The sequence below is a fragment of the Phascolarctos cinereus genome, unplaced genomic scaffold (assembly GCF_003287225.1).
Source record: "Phascolarctos cinereus isolate Bilbo 61053 unplaced genomic scaffold, phaCin_HiC Scaffold_5;HRSCAF=322, whole genome shotgun sequence".
NCBI classification, from domain to species: Eukaryota; Metazoa; Chordata; class Mammalia; order Diprotodontia; family Phascolarctidae; genus Phascolarctos; species Phascolarctos cinereus.
The window spans coordinates 293,204,231-293,226,810 of record NW_027555958.1 but is presented as its reverse complement, the minus strand read 5'-3'; the positions used below and the strand labels follow the sequence as shown (position 1 = coordinate 293,226,810).

Genomic DNA, 22,580 nt, shown 5'->3' with positions numbered 1-22,580 from the left:
GGTACATTGATTGTTGCTGAGTACACATTCTTGACACATCTAATACCTGAAGGGCCCCTCAGGTTCACAGGTCCTCTGAAAACAAATCCAGTGTACTGTTCAGGACATGTCTGAAGAAGCCTTTCCAGTATGCAGGACCTGCCACAGTTTATGAACATCTACCTTAGCTTATGATCACCTCCAAGCCCCAAATCAGTATCAAAGTTGGATTTTTTGGGCCTTACCTCTCACCTGAACTCTTATAAAAGTTTTATATAAATGTAAGCTCCTTATATCGAATCTCCCTTTTTCATTCCATGCTTAGACTTCTGCAAAATGATTTCGCTAATATGAAGATTTGATCAGGTAACCCCTTTGCACAAAAACATTCAGTGGTCCCCAATGCCTACCAATCAAAATACATATATCAGAGAACGGATTTAAAGTTTCCCATCATCTGGCTCCCAACTATTTCTCTACCTTACTTTATACTCTTCCCACTTCATGAATTCTGTATTCCATTCAAACAAGAATTTTGTCCATTTCCCATTCCTGCAATGTATTTACCCCTATATCTCTTGCTGAAATCTTTCCCTTTCTTAATGTCATAAGGGGATGGACTGAAGGAACTGGTTCTGGGTAGCCTAAAGAATACGAGACTTAGTAGGGGACAAGACAACTATCTTCAAGTATCTGAAAGACTGTCATGTGGTAAAGATATTAGGTTTGCTGATTCGCTCCAGAGAGCAGAATCCTCCCAAACCAAAGTTATGCACCTTGATAATACCTTAACTGGGAAGCTAGGTCTCCCTTTAAGAAGGTGAATGCATGACGGTAGAGCTAAGATGGCAGAGAGAAGCCAGGAAGTTGCCTGAGTTCTCCCAGTTTCCCTCAGAAACAACATTAAATCAAGCCTCTAAAAGAATTCTAGAGTGACAGAATCCACAAAAAGACAGAGCAAAACAATCTTGCAGCCCAAGATAAATTAAAAGGACTTCAGGAAAGGTCTGTCTCACTTTTGCCCAGGTGGTGACCAGGCAAGCCGGTGAGAGGCTCTTAGCCACAACACAGTTCAGCAGTCAAGGTCCTGGCTCAGCTGGCCAGTGGTACAGCAGGCCAGCTGTGAGGCCTTCAGCACTAGCACAGCAGGCAAACTGCCACCCCTGGAAGCCAGGGCACAACAGGCACAACTAGGCCAGGCCACCCTAGCACAGTGGGCAAACTGTTGGTCCCAGAGGCCCCAGTGCCGAAAGCCAGTGACCAGACCTTGGTCCCCAGTGCAAGAAGGTTGGGACAGTGCCCCTGTGCCCCAGAAACAGAGCGCAACTTTTAAAAATGAGCAAAAAAAATTAATTGGAAACTCAACAATCTAAACCTAGAGAATGAGTGGGTCAAAAAACAAATCATAAAAACAGTCAATAATTTAATCAAAGAAAATGACAATAATGGGACAACATACCAAAATTTATGGGATGCAGCCAAAGTAATACTTAGGGGAAATTTTATATCTCTAAATGCTTACATGAATAAAATAGAGAAAGAGTAGATCAATGAATTGAGCATGCAATTTAAAAAGCTAAAAAAACCCAACAAATTAAAAATCTCCAATTAAACACCAAATTAGAAATTCTGAAACTCAAAGGAGAGATTAATAAAATTGAAAGTAAGAAAACTAAAAGCTGGTTTTATGAAAAAAAACCAACAGATAAACTTTTGGTTAATTTGGTTAAAAAAAAAACAACCAAATTACCAATCGAAAATGAAAAGGGTGAATTCACCACCAATGAAATCAGGAAATTAAAGCAACAATTAGGAGCTATTTTGCCCAACTGTATGCCAATAAATCTGGCAATCTAAGTGAAATAATGAATAATTACAAAAATATAAATTGCCCAGATTAACAGGGGCAATGTCCTTTTTTTTTTATTCAGAATTATGCTTAGCTTTGCTGGGCATACCCAATTTTAGAAAAAGAAATTGAATAAGCTATCAGTGAACTCCCTAAGAAAAAATAACCAGGGCCAGATGGATTTACAAGTGAATTCTACCAAATATTAAAAGAACAATTAATTCCAATATTATGTAAACTGGTTGGAAGTATAGGTGAAGGAGTCCTAAAAATCCTTTTTATGACACAAATATGGTGCTGATACTTAAACCTGGAAGAGCCAAAACAGAGAAAGAAAATCGTCAACCAATTTCCCTAATGAACAATGATGCAAAAATTTTAAAAAATATATTAGCAAAGAGATCATAGTAATTTATCACCAGGATAATACACTATGACCAGGTGGGATTTATACCAGGAATGCAGGACTGGTTCAATATTAGGAAAACTATTAGCATAACTGACCATATAAATAACAAAACCAACAGAAATAATATGATTATCTCAATAGATACAGAAAAAGCCTTTGACAAAATACAGCACCCATTCCTATTAAAAACACTAAAGAGCATAGAAATAAATGGAGCTTTCCTTAAAATGATAAGTAATATATATCTAAAATCATCAGCAAGCATTACCTGTAATAGGGATAAGCTAGAAGCCTTCCCAATAAGATCAGTGGTGAAACAAGGATGCCCATTGTCACGACTATTACTCAACATTGCACTAGAAATTTTAGATTTAGCAATAAGAGAAGAAAAAGAAATGGAAGGAATTAGAATAGGCAATGAAGAGACAAAGCTATCACTCTTTGCAGATGATATGATGGTATACTTAGAGAATCAACTAAAAAACTTCTTGAAATAATTAACAACTTTAGCTAAGTCACTGGATATAAAATAAATCCACATAAATCATCGGCATTTCTATATAATACTAGCAAAGCCCAGCAGCAAGATAGAAAAAGAAATTCCATTTAAAATAACTGTAGACAATATAAAATATTTGGGAGTCTACTTGCCAATACAAACCCAGGAACTATATGAATACAGTTACAAAACACTTCACACGAATAAAGTCATATCTAAACAACTGGAAAAATATCAATTGCTCGTGGGTAGGCCAAACTAATATAATAAAAATGACAATTCAAATTAAATTAATCTACTTATTCCATGCCATACCAATCAAACTAGCAAAAATGATTTTATAGAGCTAGAAAAAATAATAACAAAATTCATCTGGAAGAAGAAAAGGTGGAGAATGTCAAGAAAATTAATGGAAAAAAAGTGCAAAGGAAAGTGGCCTATCTGTACCAGATCTAAAACTATAAAGCAGCAATCATTAAAACTAATTGGTACTGGCTATGAAATAAAGTGGTGGGTCAGTGGAATAGATCAGGTACACAAGATGCAGTAGTAAATGACTACAGTAATCTATTGTTTGATAAACCCAAAAACTCCAGCTTCTGGGTAAGAACTCTCTGTTTGATAAAATCTGCTAAGAAAATTGGAAAATAGTATGGCAGAAACTAGGCATAGACCAACATCTCACACTGCATACAAAGATAAGGTCAAAATTGGTATATGATTTAGATGTAAAGGGTGATGCCATAAGCAAATTAGGAGAGCAAGGAATAGTTTACCCATCAATCTGTGAAGAAGGGAAGAATTTATGACTAAATAAAAGAGAGCATTATGAAATGCAAAACGGATAATTTTGATTATATTAAACAGTTTTTGTACAAACAAAACCACAGCAACCAAGATTAGAAGGAAAGTAGAAAGATGGGAAATAATTTTTATACAGCTGTTTCTGATAAAGGCCTCATTTCTAAAAATACATAGAGAACTGAGTAAAATTTATCAGAATACAAGTCATCCGCCAATTTATAAATGGTCAAAGGATATGAACAGGCAATTTCCAGATGAAGAAATTAAAGCTATCTATAGTCATGAAAAAATGCTCTAAATCACTATTGATTAGAGAAATGTAAATTAATAACTCTGAGGTACCACCTCACACCTATCAAATTGTCTAATATGACAGAAAAAGAAAATGATAAATGTTGTGGAAGATGTGGGAAAACTGAGACACTAATGCATTGTTGGTGGAGTTGTGAACTGATTCAACTATTGTGGAGAGCAATTTGGAACTATGCCCAAAGGACACTCGAACTGTGCATACTCTTTGATCCAGTAACATCATCACTAGGTCTGTATCCCAAAGAGATCATAAAAAAGGGAAAAGGACTCACATGTAGAAAAATATTTATAGCAACTCTTCTTGTAGTGGCCAAGAATTAGAAATTGAGGGGATGCCCATGAATCAGAGAATGGCTGAACAAGCTGTGATATATGAATGTAATGGAACACTACTGTGCTATAAGGAATGATGAGCAGGTAGATTTCAAAAAAACAGGGAATGTCTTACATGAATTGGTGCTGAGTGAAGTGAGCAGAACCAGAACACTGTACACAGTAACAGTAACTTAACTCTTCTCAGCAATACAATGATCCAAAACTCATGACGGAAAATGCTATCCATATTAAAGAGTCTGAATGCATATTGAAACATATTATTGTCACTTTCTTTTTCTTTTTTTTTTGTGGCTTTTCCCTTTTGTTCTGTTTCTTCTTTCACTTTATGACTAATGTGGAAATGTTTCCATGACTCCACATATATGACCTGTATCAGATTGCTTGCCATCTTGAGGAGGGGGTTGGGAAGGGAAGAAGAAAAAATTGTAACTCAAAATCTTATAAAAATGAATGTTAAAAATTATCTTCACATGTAATTGGAAAAAATAAAATACAATTTACCAAAAAAATGGTGAATGCTTAACAGTTCTTGTTTCCCTGTTTCTTCTATCTTCTCTATCAGCTTTGAAACCATTCAGGTGTTATCAGATCACTTCTTCATCTCAATCTAGCCAATTACTGAGGCAGTTTTCATTTCCAAAATGTAAATGATTAACTATTAAAATTTATTCATAGAATTCTGGTTAAGATGGAACAAAAAGCCCAGTCTCCCACATAAACTGAAAACAGTCCAAGAAATCCAAAGAGAATTAGAAGTCAATCCAGTCTAGAAGTACACAGAAAGATGGCCAGAAGGAGGCGGGGGTGAGATAGAGGGACTTAACTAGAGAAGTCAAAGTCAGATCAGGTAAACGCAGAAGCAACTGAGGCAAGGAGAGGGTCATGCTGGGGAAACTAGCTCCAGCTATAGAGGCCAGAAGCTGGTAGATGTGGGGAAAGGAAAGGATATGTATACATTCCTGCAAATGGATCTAAAGTCATTCAGCACTCTAAACACGGGCATCACAAGGAAGCACCAGCTCTAGTAATTGTGCGCCTGGAGCCAGATCGTGGCCCTGGCCTGTCAGAACGCAAGCAGAGACAGAGCTGCCTTCCAGAGAGGTCACTACACAGGGAAAGGGAGCTTGGTTGCACATTCCTGAGAGCAGTGGGGGCCAGAATAGGAGACAGAGCAAATTCAGCACCTGGGCACTAGCCTCAGGAGGGCTGAGACCTCTTGATCTCCTATAACCTACTGTAGGCTGTTAAAGCTACAGCAGAGGCTGGAAGCAGCTCCAGACTGAGAACTGTGCAAAAAGAAGGAGAAAGAAACTAGTAGAGGTCTGGGCAACCAAGAAACTGAGAAAGTAGCCAGGGGTTGAGGCAGAGGGTGGAGCCAAACACCAGCCTCCCTATACAGCTTGAGCAGGGGCAGCAACATCCAGTCTGACTGCAGCATGGATAGAACCAAACATGACTCACCCAACCCACCCAAGAGAGCTGGTCCAAGAACCAAATCTCAAATCAAGAACTAAGGCTGTAAATGTAAGAAAACAAGAGAAAACACCAAACACAATTACGTAATTCCCTCTAACATCACAAAGACAATACTACCTAAATTAATTTACAAACTTGTGCTGTGCCAATTAAACTACTCAAGGACCACTTTTTAGAACTACAACAACTTTCTAGAATTTCTAGGCAAAATTAGAATAAAATTTATCTAGTAGAGAACAATGTCAAGGATCTGAAAGGAAAATAATGTAAATGCAGAAAAGAAAATAGCTTAGCAGTACCAGATCTCAAACTGTATTACAAAGCAGTAATTATCAAAACAATTGGTACTGGTTCAAAAATAGAAAAGTTTATTAATGGAACAGATTAGGTACACATCATGCAAGCGCAAACCTGAAGCTCCAGCTACTGGAGAAGAACCTTATAATTTAACAAAAACTGCTAGGAAAAATGGAAAGCCATTCAGGTTTAGATCAACACTTCACATTAGATACAGTGACAACCTCCAAGTGGATACAAGAACTGTATATAAATGGCTGTAATATAAAAAAATTAATAGAGAACAAAAGCAACTTTTTGCAGGTATGATGGGAAGAATTTTGAGATAAGGTCATGGGAAATTTCGAATACATAAGATTGAACAAGAATCAATGCCCACAGATAAATTATATGAACAGGCATTTCTCAACTGAAGAAATGCAAGCTATCAACAAAAATATGAAAAAAATCTTCAAACCACTAATAAAAAGAGACAGGTAATTTAAATAACTCTAAGGTGCCACCTCATAACCTGTGCGATTGGCAAAGATGACCAATAAGGAAAATTGCCACTGTTAGAGTGTCTGTGGAAGGAGAGGTTTGATAATGAACTTCTATGGACCTGTGAAGTGGTCCAATCATTCTGGAAAGCAATTTAAAACTATATCCCAAAAGTCACAATGCTTTATATACCCTTTAACCCAGTGATACCATTATTAGGCAAAAAGATCAAAGAAAGAGGGAAAGGAGCCAAATGTACAAAAATACTTATACTAGTATTTTTGAGGTGTCAAAGAACTGGAAAGAAAGTGGGTGCCCACCAACTGGGGAATGGATGAACAAATTATGGTATATGAATGTATTAGGTTAATATTGTGCTCTAAGAAATGATGAAAGGGCTAGATTCAAAGAAACCTGAGAAGACTTGCATGAACTGATGCAGAATTAAGTGAGCAAGAGGGCAGCTAGGTGATGCAGTGGATAGAGTGCCCGGCCTGAAGTCAGGAAAATTCATCTTCCTGAGTTCAAATCTGGCCTCAGATATTCACTAGCTGTTACCCTGGGCAAGTCACTTAACCCTGTTTGCCTCAGTTTCCTCATCTGTAACATGAGTCAGAGAAAGAAATGGTAAAGCACTCCAATATCTTTGCCAAGAAAACCCAAATGCATTCATGAAGAGTCAGACATGACTGAAATGACAGAACAACAAAATGAGCAGAATTAAGAAAACTATTTTCACAACGACCACAGCGCTGTAAAGGAAAATAACTCTGAACGACATAATAACTCTTATTAACAATATGAGCAATCATTACTCCCGAGGACGGATGATAGAGCACACTTCCCACCACTTCATGAAGACAGACTGGAGGCATGGAATAAACACATTTCTGGACATGACTATTACAGCATAAATTTATTTCCTTCACTGTATATATATGTGTGTGTTACAAAGAAGGATTTTTATTTGGGAGGAGGTGGATGGGACAATGAAGTGGGCTAGTAACACAATAAAAGGGGGAAAGAAGAGAAAAAGAATAGAGCATCAATGAAATATTCTTAAAATACACAGAGAAGACTAAAAAGGTTGTTAAGAAGGAGACAGTTTGTAACTAAAATAAGCACCATCTGAAATGTCCTTTTTATTGTTCCCTCTTGCACTCTAGCCACAATAGGCACTCAATAAGCATGGCTAATATTGTTGTCCCGAATATGGAAGATGGCAGGATTCTGTGCTGGACCCCAATCAGACCACACCAGAAGGACTGTGTTTAGTTCTGGGAGCCACCTTTTAAGAAAGACATTTACATACTCCAGAGAAAAGTAACAAGTCTGGAAAGTGTCAGATGAAACATTCCTTAGGTCAGAACACTTACCTTTGTAAACACTTAAGGAAGATATAATCATTATCTTCAAATATCTGAAGGGCACATATAGAAGTAGTTCTGGATTTATTTAGGCAGATTTGGGACCAATGGATGGAAGTTTAAATAGAGAAAAATTTTAATTCAACAAGGAAGAACTTTCTAAGAATTAAAACTGCTAAAAATAGTGCTTCTTGTCACGAGAAGTTTTCTAACAAAGGACAGTCATCAGTAGAGAATATAATAGAGTACATTCTAACACTGAGTGTGGGAGGTTTGAAATAACCTCTAAAGTCCCTTCCAATTCTGAGTCCACGGTTCCGTAAAATTTGCTGTGTACAAAAGCAACACTATCTTTAATAATCATGTTGATTAGAGAAGCAATTATTTTTCTTCTGGACTACCTTATTGTTTCTATAGTGCAGTAGATACTCACTGGTTTGATATCATTTTCCAGAGAAGCAAGGAAGTCTCCTCTTGTCACTTGTAGGCTCTCTGCTTTTTCCATATCCACTTCCACTTTGGTGCTGGCCTAGTTGAAATGGAAAAAAAAAAAGTGAAAGACTTTCAGTTTAAGATTGAGGGTTATCTATTTAGCAAAGTAACACCAAAGGATTTGTAGTTTTTATATAAAGTTTAATATCAACCAAAGCTTTTAGGCTTTAAAAACTGAGTCTCCTTTTAACTGAGTCATTAAAGTTTCTAAGAACTGCAGAACTGTCTTGACATGGATTATCAAACCTTTCAAATCACTTAAAATATCTGCTTATTATCTTCCTAGTTATTTCTATGCACTAAATGTAATTCCAAAAAGTTATCCTTCTAATTTAGGAATTACAGTCATAGTAGTAATTGTAAAACTAGAACTAAAGTTGAAAAAAGGTAATAAATACATTTTGCAACAAAGAAACCCTGACTTTTTTTTGGTAGGGGGTGGCAAGGCAAGCTGGGGTTAGGTGACTTGTCCAGGATCAGCTAGTAATTTACATATCAAGTATCTGAGGCCACATTTGAACTCAGGTCCTCCTGACTCCAGGGCCCGTGCTTTATCCACTGCACCACCTTGCTGCCCCAAAATCTTAACCTTTTATCAGTAAAATCATTGTTTTCTTTCTTAGGCATTATGATGATATAATAATCACAATGATAGCACTAGCAACACAATCTAGAATTTATTCAAGTATAAGAATTGAGATTGCTATCAAAGTTATCCACACACAGAGGTTTTAATCAGAATGTCTTTTTCACAATTTTGAAGGTACAATTCACTACCAGCACACTTACTCCTTCAGGCCCAGTCTGTCTGACAGTCTGTACTGAAAGTCTAACTGTGGAGGTGAGATTTAGGGTCTGATGGTGCTTGTAGTGAATCTAAAGAAGAGCCACAATTTCATAGCTTTCTATCATTCTCACTGGGTTGTCTGCAGCACTGTTTGTACACCTCGCTCCAAAGGTCCTACTTACTACAATTAATACTTGGGAGCTAAACGCACTATTCCATATACACTTGCTTTCTAGAGAAGAAGAGAGATGTGCTATCCATGTTACTGATTAGGATCTCTCTCAGCAGCAGCAGCAACAATGAGTTTTCTAGGCTAAAGGAAGTATGAAAATATTCTCCAGTGTGAACAGAGTTCTCTCTCAACAGTAAAGCAATGAGACAATGATATCCCATACTTTAAAGGGTAAATTTGCTTAAACAAAACTGGCTGTAAAACTAATCTTTGTTAAGTAAATCCTACTGATGTCTATTACTAAATTGAAGACATGTTTCTCTATAAAAACAAAATAAAATTTAGCACCTTGACCCATCTCCTCCAAAAAAATTTATACATAACTTTTTTCAGTAACTTTAAACAGAAAAAAAAAAGGCAAGTACTTGCCTCAGTAATAGCAACCAAAATGGAGTAAATTGCTTTTTATCTGGGTAAAGCTTTATTCCTACTTCTCCTATTTGGGGCTCTGTCAGATACTCTCCTTTTTAGTCATGTGGTTTAAGCCAACTTGTAGTTGGGCTCAACATCCCCACATGAGTAAGTACATGATAGGACATCACAGATATTAACCTGGATTAAATAAAATTATACTGTCATAGATTGTTCGCTGTATTCTATTAGCTTTAATGAGGCTTCTATTATCCTGTGTCTTTACTCAGACAGTTCACATTTTTTTTTATATTTATAAGAAAACTAAATTCAAATGACAGCTTGAAGGAAAATTTCATCTGCCTTAATCCACTTATACGTGCAATAACCCTTGTTTAGACTCCACCAAGTAAGTGATGGCTTGGACAGAGGCTAGCTTGGAATTGGCCTTTAAGTCATGATTAAGAACTTACTGACCAAATAAATCGTGTGAACAATGCCTAAAGGAATGTTTGCATGCTGTAAAAAACGCAATCTATCCTTTAGCATGCCATACATTGAGTTCACCATTACATACAACTATCTATCTGTCTATCTATCTACACACACATACACACACACACACACACACACACACACACACTCACTCTACATCCCTCATTTGTTTCTTAAAACAAGTCATCAAAAGCCCCCTAACTGTCAACACTGAGTAGAGGCAGGCATACTAGTCCAGAGCTATGATTCCATCAGTGTAAGGAACTAGTTCCCTCAAGCACAGTTAGATGTAGATCAGCACCTGCCCTGTCTCCTAGCATTGCAGAGAACTTTCTGGAGTCCTGACAGGTTACAGAAATGGCTGGTCACATGGCTAAGAGGGAGGGCTGGAACCGAAGTCCTACAACACAGGATTTTAAAGGCACAATTTTCCTTAATTAGTGAGCTTTTACCATGTTGTATTTATAGCAGCTAAGGAATACAGAAGAAAGGGCTGTACCTTTCAAGTTACACCTGTAACAGTTAATAAAACTTGTATTTCAACAGGATCAAATATCAAATGGTCACTCATAAACTTCATAACCTTTTTAATCTGACATTTCATAGTCCTTATCATTCCTCTTAAATTAAGGGCAACCAAGTGACCTTAATAAATCAGATTCAACAGCAACAACAACAAAAAAACCCAACAAAATCTTTCTTTCAATCTAGAAATCCTGCTAGGGTAGCCAAATTGCAAATACAGCTAGGAATTCTAATTTTGCTGCCTACTGCTGCTTTTTTTTCTGGTGGTGGTGGGGATAGTGGGCTGGTGGTATGTATTGTTTCCTTATAAAAGTTTAAGGTATAAATCATTTGGATTATTAATCTTCCACATTTATATGAACATGAACTTTGGGTTATGATACTGTGGATTCTGGTATACAAATTCTGATAAAGACCTGATGCCCAGAATTTTGTAAAAATTAACTACAAGGCCAAGTTCATGCTCTACAAAACAAGAACCAAGCACTGTCTCAAACATTTGTTCAGCACAGATGACATAAAGCCATGTGCCAATTCTAAAAGACAGCCTCCAAACAGAATTTGGTATAGATATTGGAAGAGAATATAAATGTTGAAAAAGCTACTTACCACAACAGATAGGTTTAATAAAGATCAAACTACAGACCTATAACAAGTAAGTAGGGTACATGCACGTCTTTTAATTGAGACAGGTTAATGATATAGCAATTAAGGAAAAAACTAAGAAAAGCAACTGATTTGTGTGTGAAGGGTAGAGAGAGATAAATAGGGGAAAGAGAAGAGAGAAGAAAAAAAGAAAGGAGAATCAGAGAGAGACGAGAGAAAGACTGGGGGAAGGAGGGAATGGATTTAGTATTTCACTGGTTTTGGAAATTCCCAATGATGAAATCCCTCTAACAATGTGGAACACCTGTTCTGCAACTTAAAGTCCTAGAGAGTTGTCTGATGAACTAAGAGGTTAAATTAATTTCCCAGGGTCACAGAAATAGGACTTGAATCCTGCTCTTTCTGATTCTGAAGCCAGCTCTCTATCCAATATGTCACACTGCTTCTCAAGGAAAGAAAATTCTTAGAAATGTATTTTATGAGCAACAATACTAAGCAAAATGTGTTGGCAAACCAATTTTAATATATTCACCTGCTATTTTAAAACAATTATCAAGTATAATGGAACACAAATCATAAAACCCATAGTATCTCAAAGCTCTGAATAAAAGGTTCCCGAACCACATGAAAAAGAAATTTTCACTACTATCTACTTACACTGCTCCCACTTAGAAAAACTGAAAAATAACTTCTACAATGATCATGAAAATTATAGTTCCTCAGTAATAAAATTTGGGAACAAAGTATAACTCAGTAGATAAATCAATACTACAACAGCAAGTTCGGATGCCAAGAAATAACTGCACAGTTGCTGTTATCAGCTCAAAAAAAGTAATGTTAATAAAACTACATCCAAATTATGTCTAATAAAAGGCATGTTCTTTGATAACAACAAATAGTTCCCTTGGTTTTTTTAGGACAGGATTATCAGCACTACAAATTTCAGGATATACAAAGAAAAAACCAAAACTGTATGTGACAAAAAAAAATAAACTGTGTAAATGGATGTGCGACATATATCTTAGTGAATGTGAATGAAACCAACAGTCACCACAAGAAAACGGAGGCCCAGAAAGGTAAAAGCAACTGGCCCAATGTCACATTGAAATGTCAGAATTGAGATTTAAATCCAAGGGCTCTGACTCAAAATCCCGTCCTCTTTCCAGTCAGCACGTGCTTTTCTCTCCCACTGCATATAAAAAATATATGCAGCATAAAAACTTATTAGTCTTTCTAGGTTCAAATGTTGTCAATCTACCTGTGTATCTTTTAATTACCCTTCACTGTTAATTTTTAGCACAGGGATTAACTTAGACAACGTCCAGGAAAAAAGATCCATTTTTAATGCTCATATAATTTGTAGTTCTATGTAAACAGAAGGAAATAGCCTGTGCCAGGTCATTCTTCTTCCTAGTTCTTTAACTATCAGTATCCTACATAATTGAGCCCTCAGCATGCCTATACTTCTTTTCCTTCATATTCACATGAAGAATTCATCAGTTCTGTTTCATCTATCACCTACTTGCACAGGATAACAAAACTTACATCTTCATTCATGATGACCTAATATTATATTTTAATTTCTTTACAATATATCTCCTCTTATATGGGTCCTACAAACACCTCAACCCTAACATGATAAAATACTGAATACAATCAATACCGAACTCTCAAACTGTTAAGGGGTTAATAAAAGCTGAGGAACGTTCCAAGGTCTAGAACACTTAAAACAATTTAAAGAAGTAATCTGAACAAGTCAAGCAAAGGGAAAAACAGGATGCAGGATCAGGTTCCTCGACTAATGTCTCAAATCTAGAGATCATAAATCGTATAATCTCAGAACTGAAAGTGTCCACAGAGGTCTGTAGTCCAAACTATACCTAAAGGAGATGTCCCTCTACAAGATCTCTAACAAGTGGTCATGCAGCCTCTTCCTGAATACTGCTAGTGATAGCAAACACATTATCCAATGAGGTAGCCCATTACACTTCTATACTGTACTAATTATTAAGTGTGAATTCCTTGCTTTGAGTGAAATTTGCCTCTCTGAAACTTCCAGCCATTTCTCCTAGTTCTTCCCTGTGGGGCTGAGTAGAACAAATCTAAGCTATCTTCCACATGATAGCACTTCAAACACTTGAAGGCAGCTATCCCACTCCCCCTGTATCTTCTCTTACTGAAGCTAAATAATCCCAGTTTCTTCACCAAACCACTGCATGTCCTCTCACCACCCTGGCTGCATTCCAGTTTATCAATGTCCTTTCAAAAATGTGATACCCAGATGTAATCTGACCAGGATAGAATACAGTAGGACACTTCCTCTGTCCTACAAAATATGCCCCTATTAATAAAAACCTAAATTAACTCCATATCCACTAATTTCCACTTCAAACAGGAGTCAAAATGCAACTAGTACCATTCCACCCCTTGGCATTCCCAAAAAGACATACCATTTTTGTAAGGCCACCAACCCCTACTGTATACAGTTGGAGTTACTAACCTTAATATGTCTATTCATTGCAGTGGATTGTGCAGCTCGAACTAGACCCTCTAATTCAGCACCACTGAAGTTCTTGGTCTCCACAGCAAGTTCCTTAATATCCACATCCGCAGCTAATAGCTGATGCCCTCTCATCCTTGCTGTATGAATGTGAAGGATCTGCAGCCGACCTTTTTCATCTGGCAAACCTGAAAATTTAAAATGACCAAGTGAGAGGGACAGTGGATGGGAAACCAGCCACAGAGCTAGAAAGGCCTAGTTTAAGCCCCAGATCTGACCCACATGAGCTTAACCTTTAAATGCTTCAGGCAACTGAGATGATCTGCATTAGCACATTTCCTCATCAGGAATTCCCTGGAGCAACTAAATCACAAGTCCAAACACACACACACACCCCACACACACAAAGGGAAAGGGGTCACTATCTAGTCTCTAGATCACTATCAATGGAGTGATCCTAATATACATCTTTTCTTTTGAGTATTAGAAGCATATAAAAGCACATGCTTCTCATAAGATACAGCTCCTACTAATATATTAAGCAACAAAGAATCCTACAATGCTATTACTAATGATCTAGAAACAAATGATCAATGATGGGTCTACTTACCTATTTCCATTTTAACCTCCAGTCTACCAGGTCGCAGAAGAGCCTCATCTATCAGATCAGGTCTGTTGGTCATTCCTGGGCACATAAGTTAAAATAAAAGCACAAACAAGTTATCAGAGATGTGGAGTTAATAAACAAATTCTTTTCCGAATGCCTTAAGAACTATATTCTTCCGAAAAAATGAAAGGTACATTTTACAAATGTCAACTAAAAAGCAAAAATTTTAAAAGTCTGGAGCACTTTGTCAAGTGACTACAGCTTAAAATAGTGATTGCTGCTCCCCTCCCCTCCAAGACCAACAGCAAGAACCTGGAGATGTTTGTAACCAATTCCACACCCCGTAAATAATTCCAAATAACTCCACACAATTCCCAAACTGACAGTGCTAGAATCCTAGGGCCTTTCCTCAGTTTCAGAGCAGGTGCCCGGACACCTTGCTTTTCCCTTTACTATATATAATAGAAGCCAATGCATCATCATAATTATTATTTTTGAATTTTCTGTTTTTCACCTAAAACTTTTTAAATGTTTCAAGTCTTCCCACAGTAGGTTTTTTTCTATCACTTCCCTTAAAATTATATAAACCATTCCAATGGGGTGGCCACTTGTTTAAACACACAATTCTACCCCAAAACTAAATTTCCATTCCTTATATTCCCATTGAGACTAGACACGAACACAATTGCCACATTTTTTAAAGGATGTTTAGCACTTTTAAACAAATGAAGATTTTCTATTAACGCACACACACTCCTATCTCAATTTAGACCCCACATGATGCATGTTCTTTAAAAGATTTATTTGAACATACCAATGACTAAGATGTTGTTTAGTTGTTCCACACCATCGATTTTAGACAACAGTTGGTTGACAACAGTGTCATGAACTCCTGTGCTTCCAGCCATGCTTCCTCTCTGCTTGCAGATGGCATCAATTTCATCAAAGATGATGATGTGTAAACCACTGTTAGCTCCAAGCTATTGGGGTGGGAAAAGAACCAAGTTGCATGTTATCACTAAATATTACAAGATAACCAGTCTAACCTTACTCTCTTGAATGCCCACAGACATGCAGTAAGCAATTTTAGTGTACATATGGTCCCTGCCCTTTGGTAGCTAACAATCTAAAGGAGAAGAAAGGAAACATGAGTATTTTAATCAGTATAAATATCTTTTGAAAGCACAAAAAAAATTAAATGAGGATACTATTGGGACTGGGTAGATGTGATGGGATTTAGAGTTGTGTCAGGTTATTATGAATAAATTACATGGAACATAAACTGAAACTAAATGGATGGAAGAGACTTAATTTAATGGAAAAAGATATGTATAACCACTTGAGTGAAGGTTCAGAGACAACTGGGATCCATAAATGACTAATAGATTTTACTAACTAATTCGGGGTATAAATTAGAATTAATGCCAGGGTAGATCTAGCTGGTAGAGACCTCTGAAATGCTCAGTGAGGATTTTGTATTTGTTACAGAGGAAAGTGATGAAAGATTTGGAATAGAGGGATGATAGGACTTCTAATGCACATGCAGAAAATGATTTTAGTAACACATGAGTGAGTTCAGCAGGGATACAGGTCTGAGTCAGTGAGACAAAGGTGGTATTATTAAATGTGATACTAAATTACACTGAATAACATTTCTGGAAGTGGTGATGATTGAAGAGGAGTAGCGCTGTGTCTCCATAGATTAGAGGGCATTTATTAAGTGCTTACTATGAGCTAGGCAATGTGCTAAACGCTGGGGATACAAAAAGGAGAAAAATATGATGGCTCCTACTTGCTGGGAGTTCCTAACAGGGAAAAAACAATATCAAAGGGAGCTGAAAAGCATCAGAGTGGGGCAAGGGAGGGTACCCAAAGTAGGCAAAGTAGTCTGCTGAGAAGGTAGAACAGTCTGGTTAGAGTTAGATAGCTGGCTGCTTCCATGGCAGTTTTGACTTAATTGCTACCTATACACAGGGAAAGAAAAGATAAATGGACATCAAATATCAACCTTAGATTTCAGACTCAGGTGACAAATTGATTATTCACATGCAGGATGATGGGGAAGCTAAATGTAAAAGGCTTAAGAGAAATGATGAAATTTGGTCTTGCCATCTTGAATCTGAAGTGCCAGCAGAACAACCCAACTGGAAAAGTCCTCTAGAGATCAAGAAATAAAAGATGGACAAAAAGGAAGAGATAGATCTCAAGGTCATTTATGCACAGCGTATAAAAGAGATTATGTATGATTAATGTATGATCTGTTCAGTACAGCCATAGGAATAAAACTAGAACAGACTCTGGGACAGAACTTGTTGGGTGTCCAGCAAGCAAGCATAGGGAAGAGGATCAAAAAAAAATGATACTAATGAAGCCACAACATGTAGGTAGTCCAAAAGTTTATGACTTGAAAGACATCAATGTGAGCTCTAAAGGGAACCAGACTCTAGGCAATTAATTATACACAATAATGTATCATATGATCCACAAGAGTTATACTATTCTTCTTCTTCAGGTTAGCAGCCCTCAGTGATATTATATGTAAGGTCTCCTTGGTATTCGTAGAACTTAGGGCTGGAAAGGGCAGTAGAGACAATTACTCCAACCCTCTGCTTTTACAGATGAAGAAACTAAGGCCTGGGGAGATTAAATGACTTGCCCAAGGTCACACAAACAGTAAGTAGAAGCGCTAAGGTTTGAATCCAGTTTTCAACTTTGACTTCTGTACTCTTTCTATTATAATGCACTACACACAATGTTGACTCTATATATGCAGCAAAGGTTTTGGAAAGTTTTATTGCTGATGGATCTTTCCTAAATTTTATAAACAAAACTATTTTCCCCAAAATTGTTCTCATCACAATTATACTTGTAAATGGTATGCAAAAACCTATTTACACTTGGAAAAAATTATACTCATTTCCCAACTTCAAAGACCAAATTGGAAGGTTTTGTCATCCCACCTATGCAAAAAGACTGGAAAGAAGAATTTGAAGCTTTAATCTCAGTCCCGTCAAGGCATTTCTGTACAATAAGGCTTATTTTAACTTTCTTGTAATCTTTAAATTTTTCCATAAATTAAAAACTTTCGCAAGTTAACACTAAAATCTATGCATATAAAAGCAGTGAAAAACATCATCAAATGTCTTTCATCAATGCTGTATATTTTTGCACAGCACAAAAAAAGGAGCTATGTCTAATTTTTTTCTTTCAATGTGCCTTATGTTACCAGTAGAATCATGGCTTCCCTCTCAATCCAACCTCCAAAATTATCTGGGTATTCTGTGAAGCCAAAGACAATGAGAACACTATGTTCAAATAAACTATCACCCTGGCAATCTGCTATGAATATAATTCATTACAATTCTGACCTTTTCAGTACCCTGCTAATCTCATGACTTGTCATCAGAATGCTTCTTCCAAGAAGTCAGTGTAACTTCTATTTTTACAGGTGTGTTACTCCAAAGGAAGGCAAGTTCACAAATATAGTACTTATTGCAACACATTAGGAATTAGATTAGGAAGATGTCAAAATTAATGTTCACAGATTAATACAGTTAAACCCTTATAAGACTATCCTGTTCAGTCCACTGGCTTCTAGCTCTCTTCTTGCCATCTGAAAAATCTTTTCCCATAGAAACAAATCTGATGCTATTGAGCCCCTGGCAACAGCCTTCTGAAGAGACTGTTCTATATTTAGCCAGTATGACCTATTTGCGATTCTTCATCTCCTTCAGCCTAGACTGTCAAGAATCACAGAGGTGATGCTTTTCTTTATTCTGTTAACACTGCCCTGCCCCCAACCTACTGCATGGAGTCATTAGCTGGGTATGTTGAACCATTTCTGAATGTACAGGATGAGAGAAGTTGTATCTGAAAAGAATGGCTATAATTAATTTTTATCTAAAAATCCTTTACCAGGACCCATATGTATAAAAATATGTATACCAGCACTTTTTTGTTGTAACAAAGAACTGGAAAGAAAGTAGGCATCCATCAGCTGTGGAAAAGATTTACAAATAATGATATATGGATATAAGGAATGTTACTGCATTATAAGGAATGATGAAAGAGACAGAAAAACATGGTCAGGTATGCATTAATTGACATGGAGTAAAGTGTGCTGAAGCAAGAGGACAATTTATACAAATTGACTACAACACAGTAAAGGGAAACAACTATAGAAGAATTTTAAGAATTCTGATCAATATAATGATCAGTTATGACTTTAGAAGACCTCCTGGGAGAGAAGTAAAAGATTAGAATTGCAAAATGAAACTGTATTTTGAGACATGGCCAATGTATGCTTGTTTTGTATGACCATACTTATTTGTTATAAGGGAGGACTTTTTTCGGGGGGGAGAGGTAGATATCAAAGGGGAATAGTAGGGAGTTACAGTAGTATTAAAAAAGGAAGAAAAAGTAGATCAATGAATTATTTAAAAATACAAAGTAGAGAACAAAAGGAAGCTCAGAAGGGGATGACAAAGACAAGCAGGGAAGCGTTGGAACTTCCGTGGTCAATGTGAAATACACTTTTAAAGTAGCAGAGAGTCAGTATGAAGTATTCTTTATCTTCTCTGTAAAGTTTATGAAAATTTTAAAAATAAAAATAATTGACCAACTCAGTTTTAACATTAGTATTCTCATGTTTAATTGCATGTGAATTTAGACACAGCACAAGAAAGTGATCTATGCAACCAAATGGAAATATTCACAATTCAGATTTTATAAAATGCTTCTTTACTGAGTTATTTTCCCACTCCTTAAAAAAACGAAAAGCAAAACTAAACCTCATGGTCATGAACTAGGTCTTAAAGTAGAATAGCACTTGAGATGGTTAAAAAAAATTAAATAATAAAAATCTATTGGTTCTAGGATTTCCTGGAATTTAAGTTAACTAAACCCTGGAACTAAGTATTTAACCTTCATTGGTGAGGACCTGTACCACAGCCCAGCAAAGGTGATGCCTGTTTGGACTCATATCCCTAGGGGTAGCTTCACCTTGAGGCCTGGAAGTGACACAGGCCCTGAGGAAGAGAGAACAGACTCTAATTGTCATCATGTATAAACTAGAATGTCTAGAAACTTCAAATATTTGAAGTGTTATGAGAATAGTAAGAAGCTATTTTATTCTCAGTTATCTTAATCTTACTGAAATTATCTAATCCTTATTGAAATGAGGAACAAGAAAAATAAATTAAATTAATAAAAGTCAGTGGATGAAGTATTGTTTGTTTTAAATAAACTTTATTTTTAAGCCCTAAATCGTTTTTCTTTGAACTTCATCCAAGTACTTGGCAATACATTAATGACCCAGTTCACTTTCATGTTATCAAATTTCTACATATGATCCTTAATGTATACATGTATAAATGTATGTGTGTGTACACATCCTCACAAGCTAGATTTTTCTATACTTTAAAGAGTATATATACAGTCAGGCCTTAGGGGGTAAGGTGTCAAACTACAATGTAGAAATCTAAAGGTCACTGTGACACCTTTACTCATATGCAATCATCCTTCTTTGAATTCTGATTGTTTAGTGGCCAAGAACGTGGACATCTATCTGTTCATATAATGTAAATACCCTTAATGTCTAATAGATAAAGCTATCTGTAAATAATGGACTAAATAAATCTTATTTGCATGCTACACCAAAATATAAACACTATAAAATAACAATTTTCCCCATCATATATCTTAATTTTCCTTTACAATCTAATTTGCAACTAGGCTTTTTATTAACTCCTACTATTTAATGTTTACTTTACCCTCCTCTGCTCTTCTTCGGCATCAGCAAAGAGTTTACGGATATTTGCCTCTGATTCCCCGACATATTTGTTAAGAATTTCTGGCCCGTTGACGACCTTGGGCTCTCTCGCATTCAACATCTTGCCAATCTGTCGAGCCAAAAGGGTCTTACCACAGCCCGGGGGACCATATAACAGAATACCTTTCACATGTTTGCAACCTAAAGAAGAAGTAGTAAAGTCCCAAATCAATGGATTAAAATTCAAGAGAAACCTGTATTTAGCATTCAGACACATTGAAACATTTTTTTTTCTTTCCCCTTCAAGTTCATGTCAGGTTAGGCAATATTATTTAACATGTTCTTGTACATAAAACAAGTTACAGAGAAAAAAATTCATTACAAACACTTGTTGGAAAATTTAGAAACTAATCCTACAAAATGCTCATGCCTATAGAATGAAATTGTCTATAAAAGTTTTACTCAGTTATATCTACAGAACACACAATTCTATCCATGAAAATGTCTAAGTGTCTATGTAGAGAACACCATCAACCAGTTTCACTATCCTATGTAGGATAGTGTAGGAGGAGGATAATTACGTTTTAAGCAGTTTAGTTAAGACACATAAACTAGTTGTAGAAGGAACAGATTGCTCAGTCACTCAAATATTTGAAAATAGAATTCAGCTAAGTGGGTGGCTGTGAGGCATTCCACAAGAATGCCTCATCCATACAAAACCATGGAATATGGGAATTGGAAGGAAACTCAGAGGTCATTGAACCCAACTCTTTTCAATATGTAGATGAGCAAACTAGGGCCAAGAGAAGTAAAAAGTTCACTCAAATTAGCAAAGCCTGGCAAAGGATGCAAAATTCAGGCCTCCTGAGTTCCCATCCCCTTTCCATTACCCCCATAATGACCTGTGGAGAAAACTGGACAAGTCACTTTGTAGCTTCCCAAGCTGTCTAAATTAGTGCCCAATGCCCAGTGAGTGGTCCACACCTGAAAGGGTGACCATCTCTCAGACAACTGCCTTCGTTACAATAACACAGCAGAGCAGAAGTCAAAGCTCCACTCCACTGGAACTTGTCATTTTGGGGCAAACTCCAATAAACCCCTGAAAAGCCCCAGTGCCACCACTATTATTTGATGAACCACACAGCACAGCTCCTCACAGACTTATTCCAGACCAGATCCCTTGAAGTCCTTGTGCTCACAGCCAGATCCACTTTCCAAGAAAACCACCATAGGCAGTTAGTCAGTGGAAGAACTCTCCTCTCCCTCCTTTCAGTTTCATAGTTAACGCAATCTTGTTTTGAGGAGTTTTTCTATTTCTACCACAAAGAAGCAGCATGCTGCAAAAGCAGTTTGTTATTAAATCTTGGTGCTTCAATGATAGACACAAAGAGGTCTACCTCACTTTACAGAATGGCAAATTTCTTGAAAAGATGATCATAAAGCAAGTTTCTGTAACCAGAATCATATTTCTGACTTCTAATATAAAACAAGTGCTGTGTTCCCATCTACCTTATAATGTAAACCTTTACAATTCATATATCTAAAGGGAAAAAGATAAAAGTGTTAATAATATCACAAATTACAAATGTCTTATCAAAAACTCTATTTTGGGAGGGAATACAAACATTGTGCATTTAAATCTAAGTTCTTTGCTGGGCCTGCTTGTTCTTCTACCACTATTCTAGTAAGTACCTGCTACTGAAAATCTAAGCTTTATGTTAAAAACTATGGGCCACATGTTTGTGCTTAACTTTATTCCCAGTGATGGAATAAAAGGCTAACTATTTAATTGAAGACAAGGCTCCAGTGAAAGCATCTAACCCTTTAAAGGAATCAATTTAGTATACTTGAGTAATTTTCTTTCAGCTAAGGGTCTTTGACTTCTTCCTTTTGCTTTTTCCTGGTTATCTAGAGATTCTATTTCCAAGGGGAACTCAGGGGAGTAACCTACACTTTACTTTATAGGAAAGAGAAAAGTAGCATTTTCTTTTACATGCCTAGAAAGTTTAGTCACAGGATGTCATGAGCATCTGTTTTAAGGACATAACCAATCCCTGTCCTTAAGTTTTTCTCCTAGATGTAAAGTATTTTTTAGACAGAAAGGTTATAGCTGGTGTTCATTCACCTAAATCTCTCCACAGCACTTGGCACCCTATATCACATCATCCTCTTTCCTTTCCTTAGCCTCTGTGATTTTACATAGTTCTTGGCAGTCTCCTTTAAGGCTCCACTTTCTTTACTCACTCCCAATTGATTCTCAAGTCTCACGATCACTGTCCCCAACCTAGAGTGCCATTATTCCTCATGTCCTGGAAAGGCCAACTCAAGGCACACCTGTTCCAAGACTCTCCTAACTCACAGTGCTTGCCCCCTAGTATGAACTCATACCACTCAGAATCTTTAGTAT

The 22,580-nt window shown here is 36.7% G+C and overlaps 1 protein-coding gene across 1 annotated transcript in view; it reads right to left on the bottom strand.

Moving 5' to 3' along the window:
- The window catches only part of NSF (N-ethylmaleimide sensitive factor, vesicle fusing ATPase), a 203,698-nt gene that overhangs the window by 87,933 nt on the left and 93,185 nt on the right, over positions 1-22,580 (bottom strand). Inside the window, exons 9-13 of the mRNA XM_020997492.1 lie at positions 20,175-20,374; positions 15,218-15,383; positions 14,407-14,481; positions 13,797-13,984; positions 8,242-8,337 (exon numbers count right to left, since the gene is read on the bottom strand). Of these exons, the coding sequence (XP_020853151.1) occupies positions 8,242-8,337; positions 13,797-13,984; positions 14,407-14,481; positions 15,218-15,383; positions 20,175-20,374 (725 nt within the window). The remainder of the gene's footprint in view (positions 1-8,241; positions 8,338-13,796; positions 13,985-14,406; positions 14,482-15,217; positions 15,384-20,174; positions 20,375-22,580) is intronic.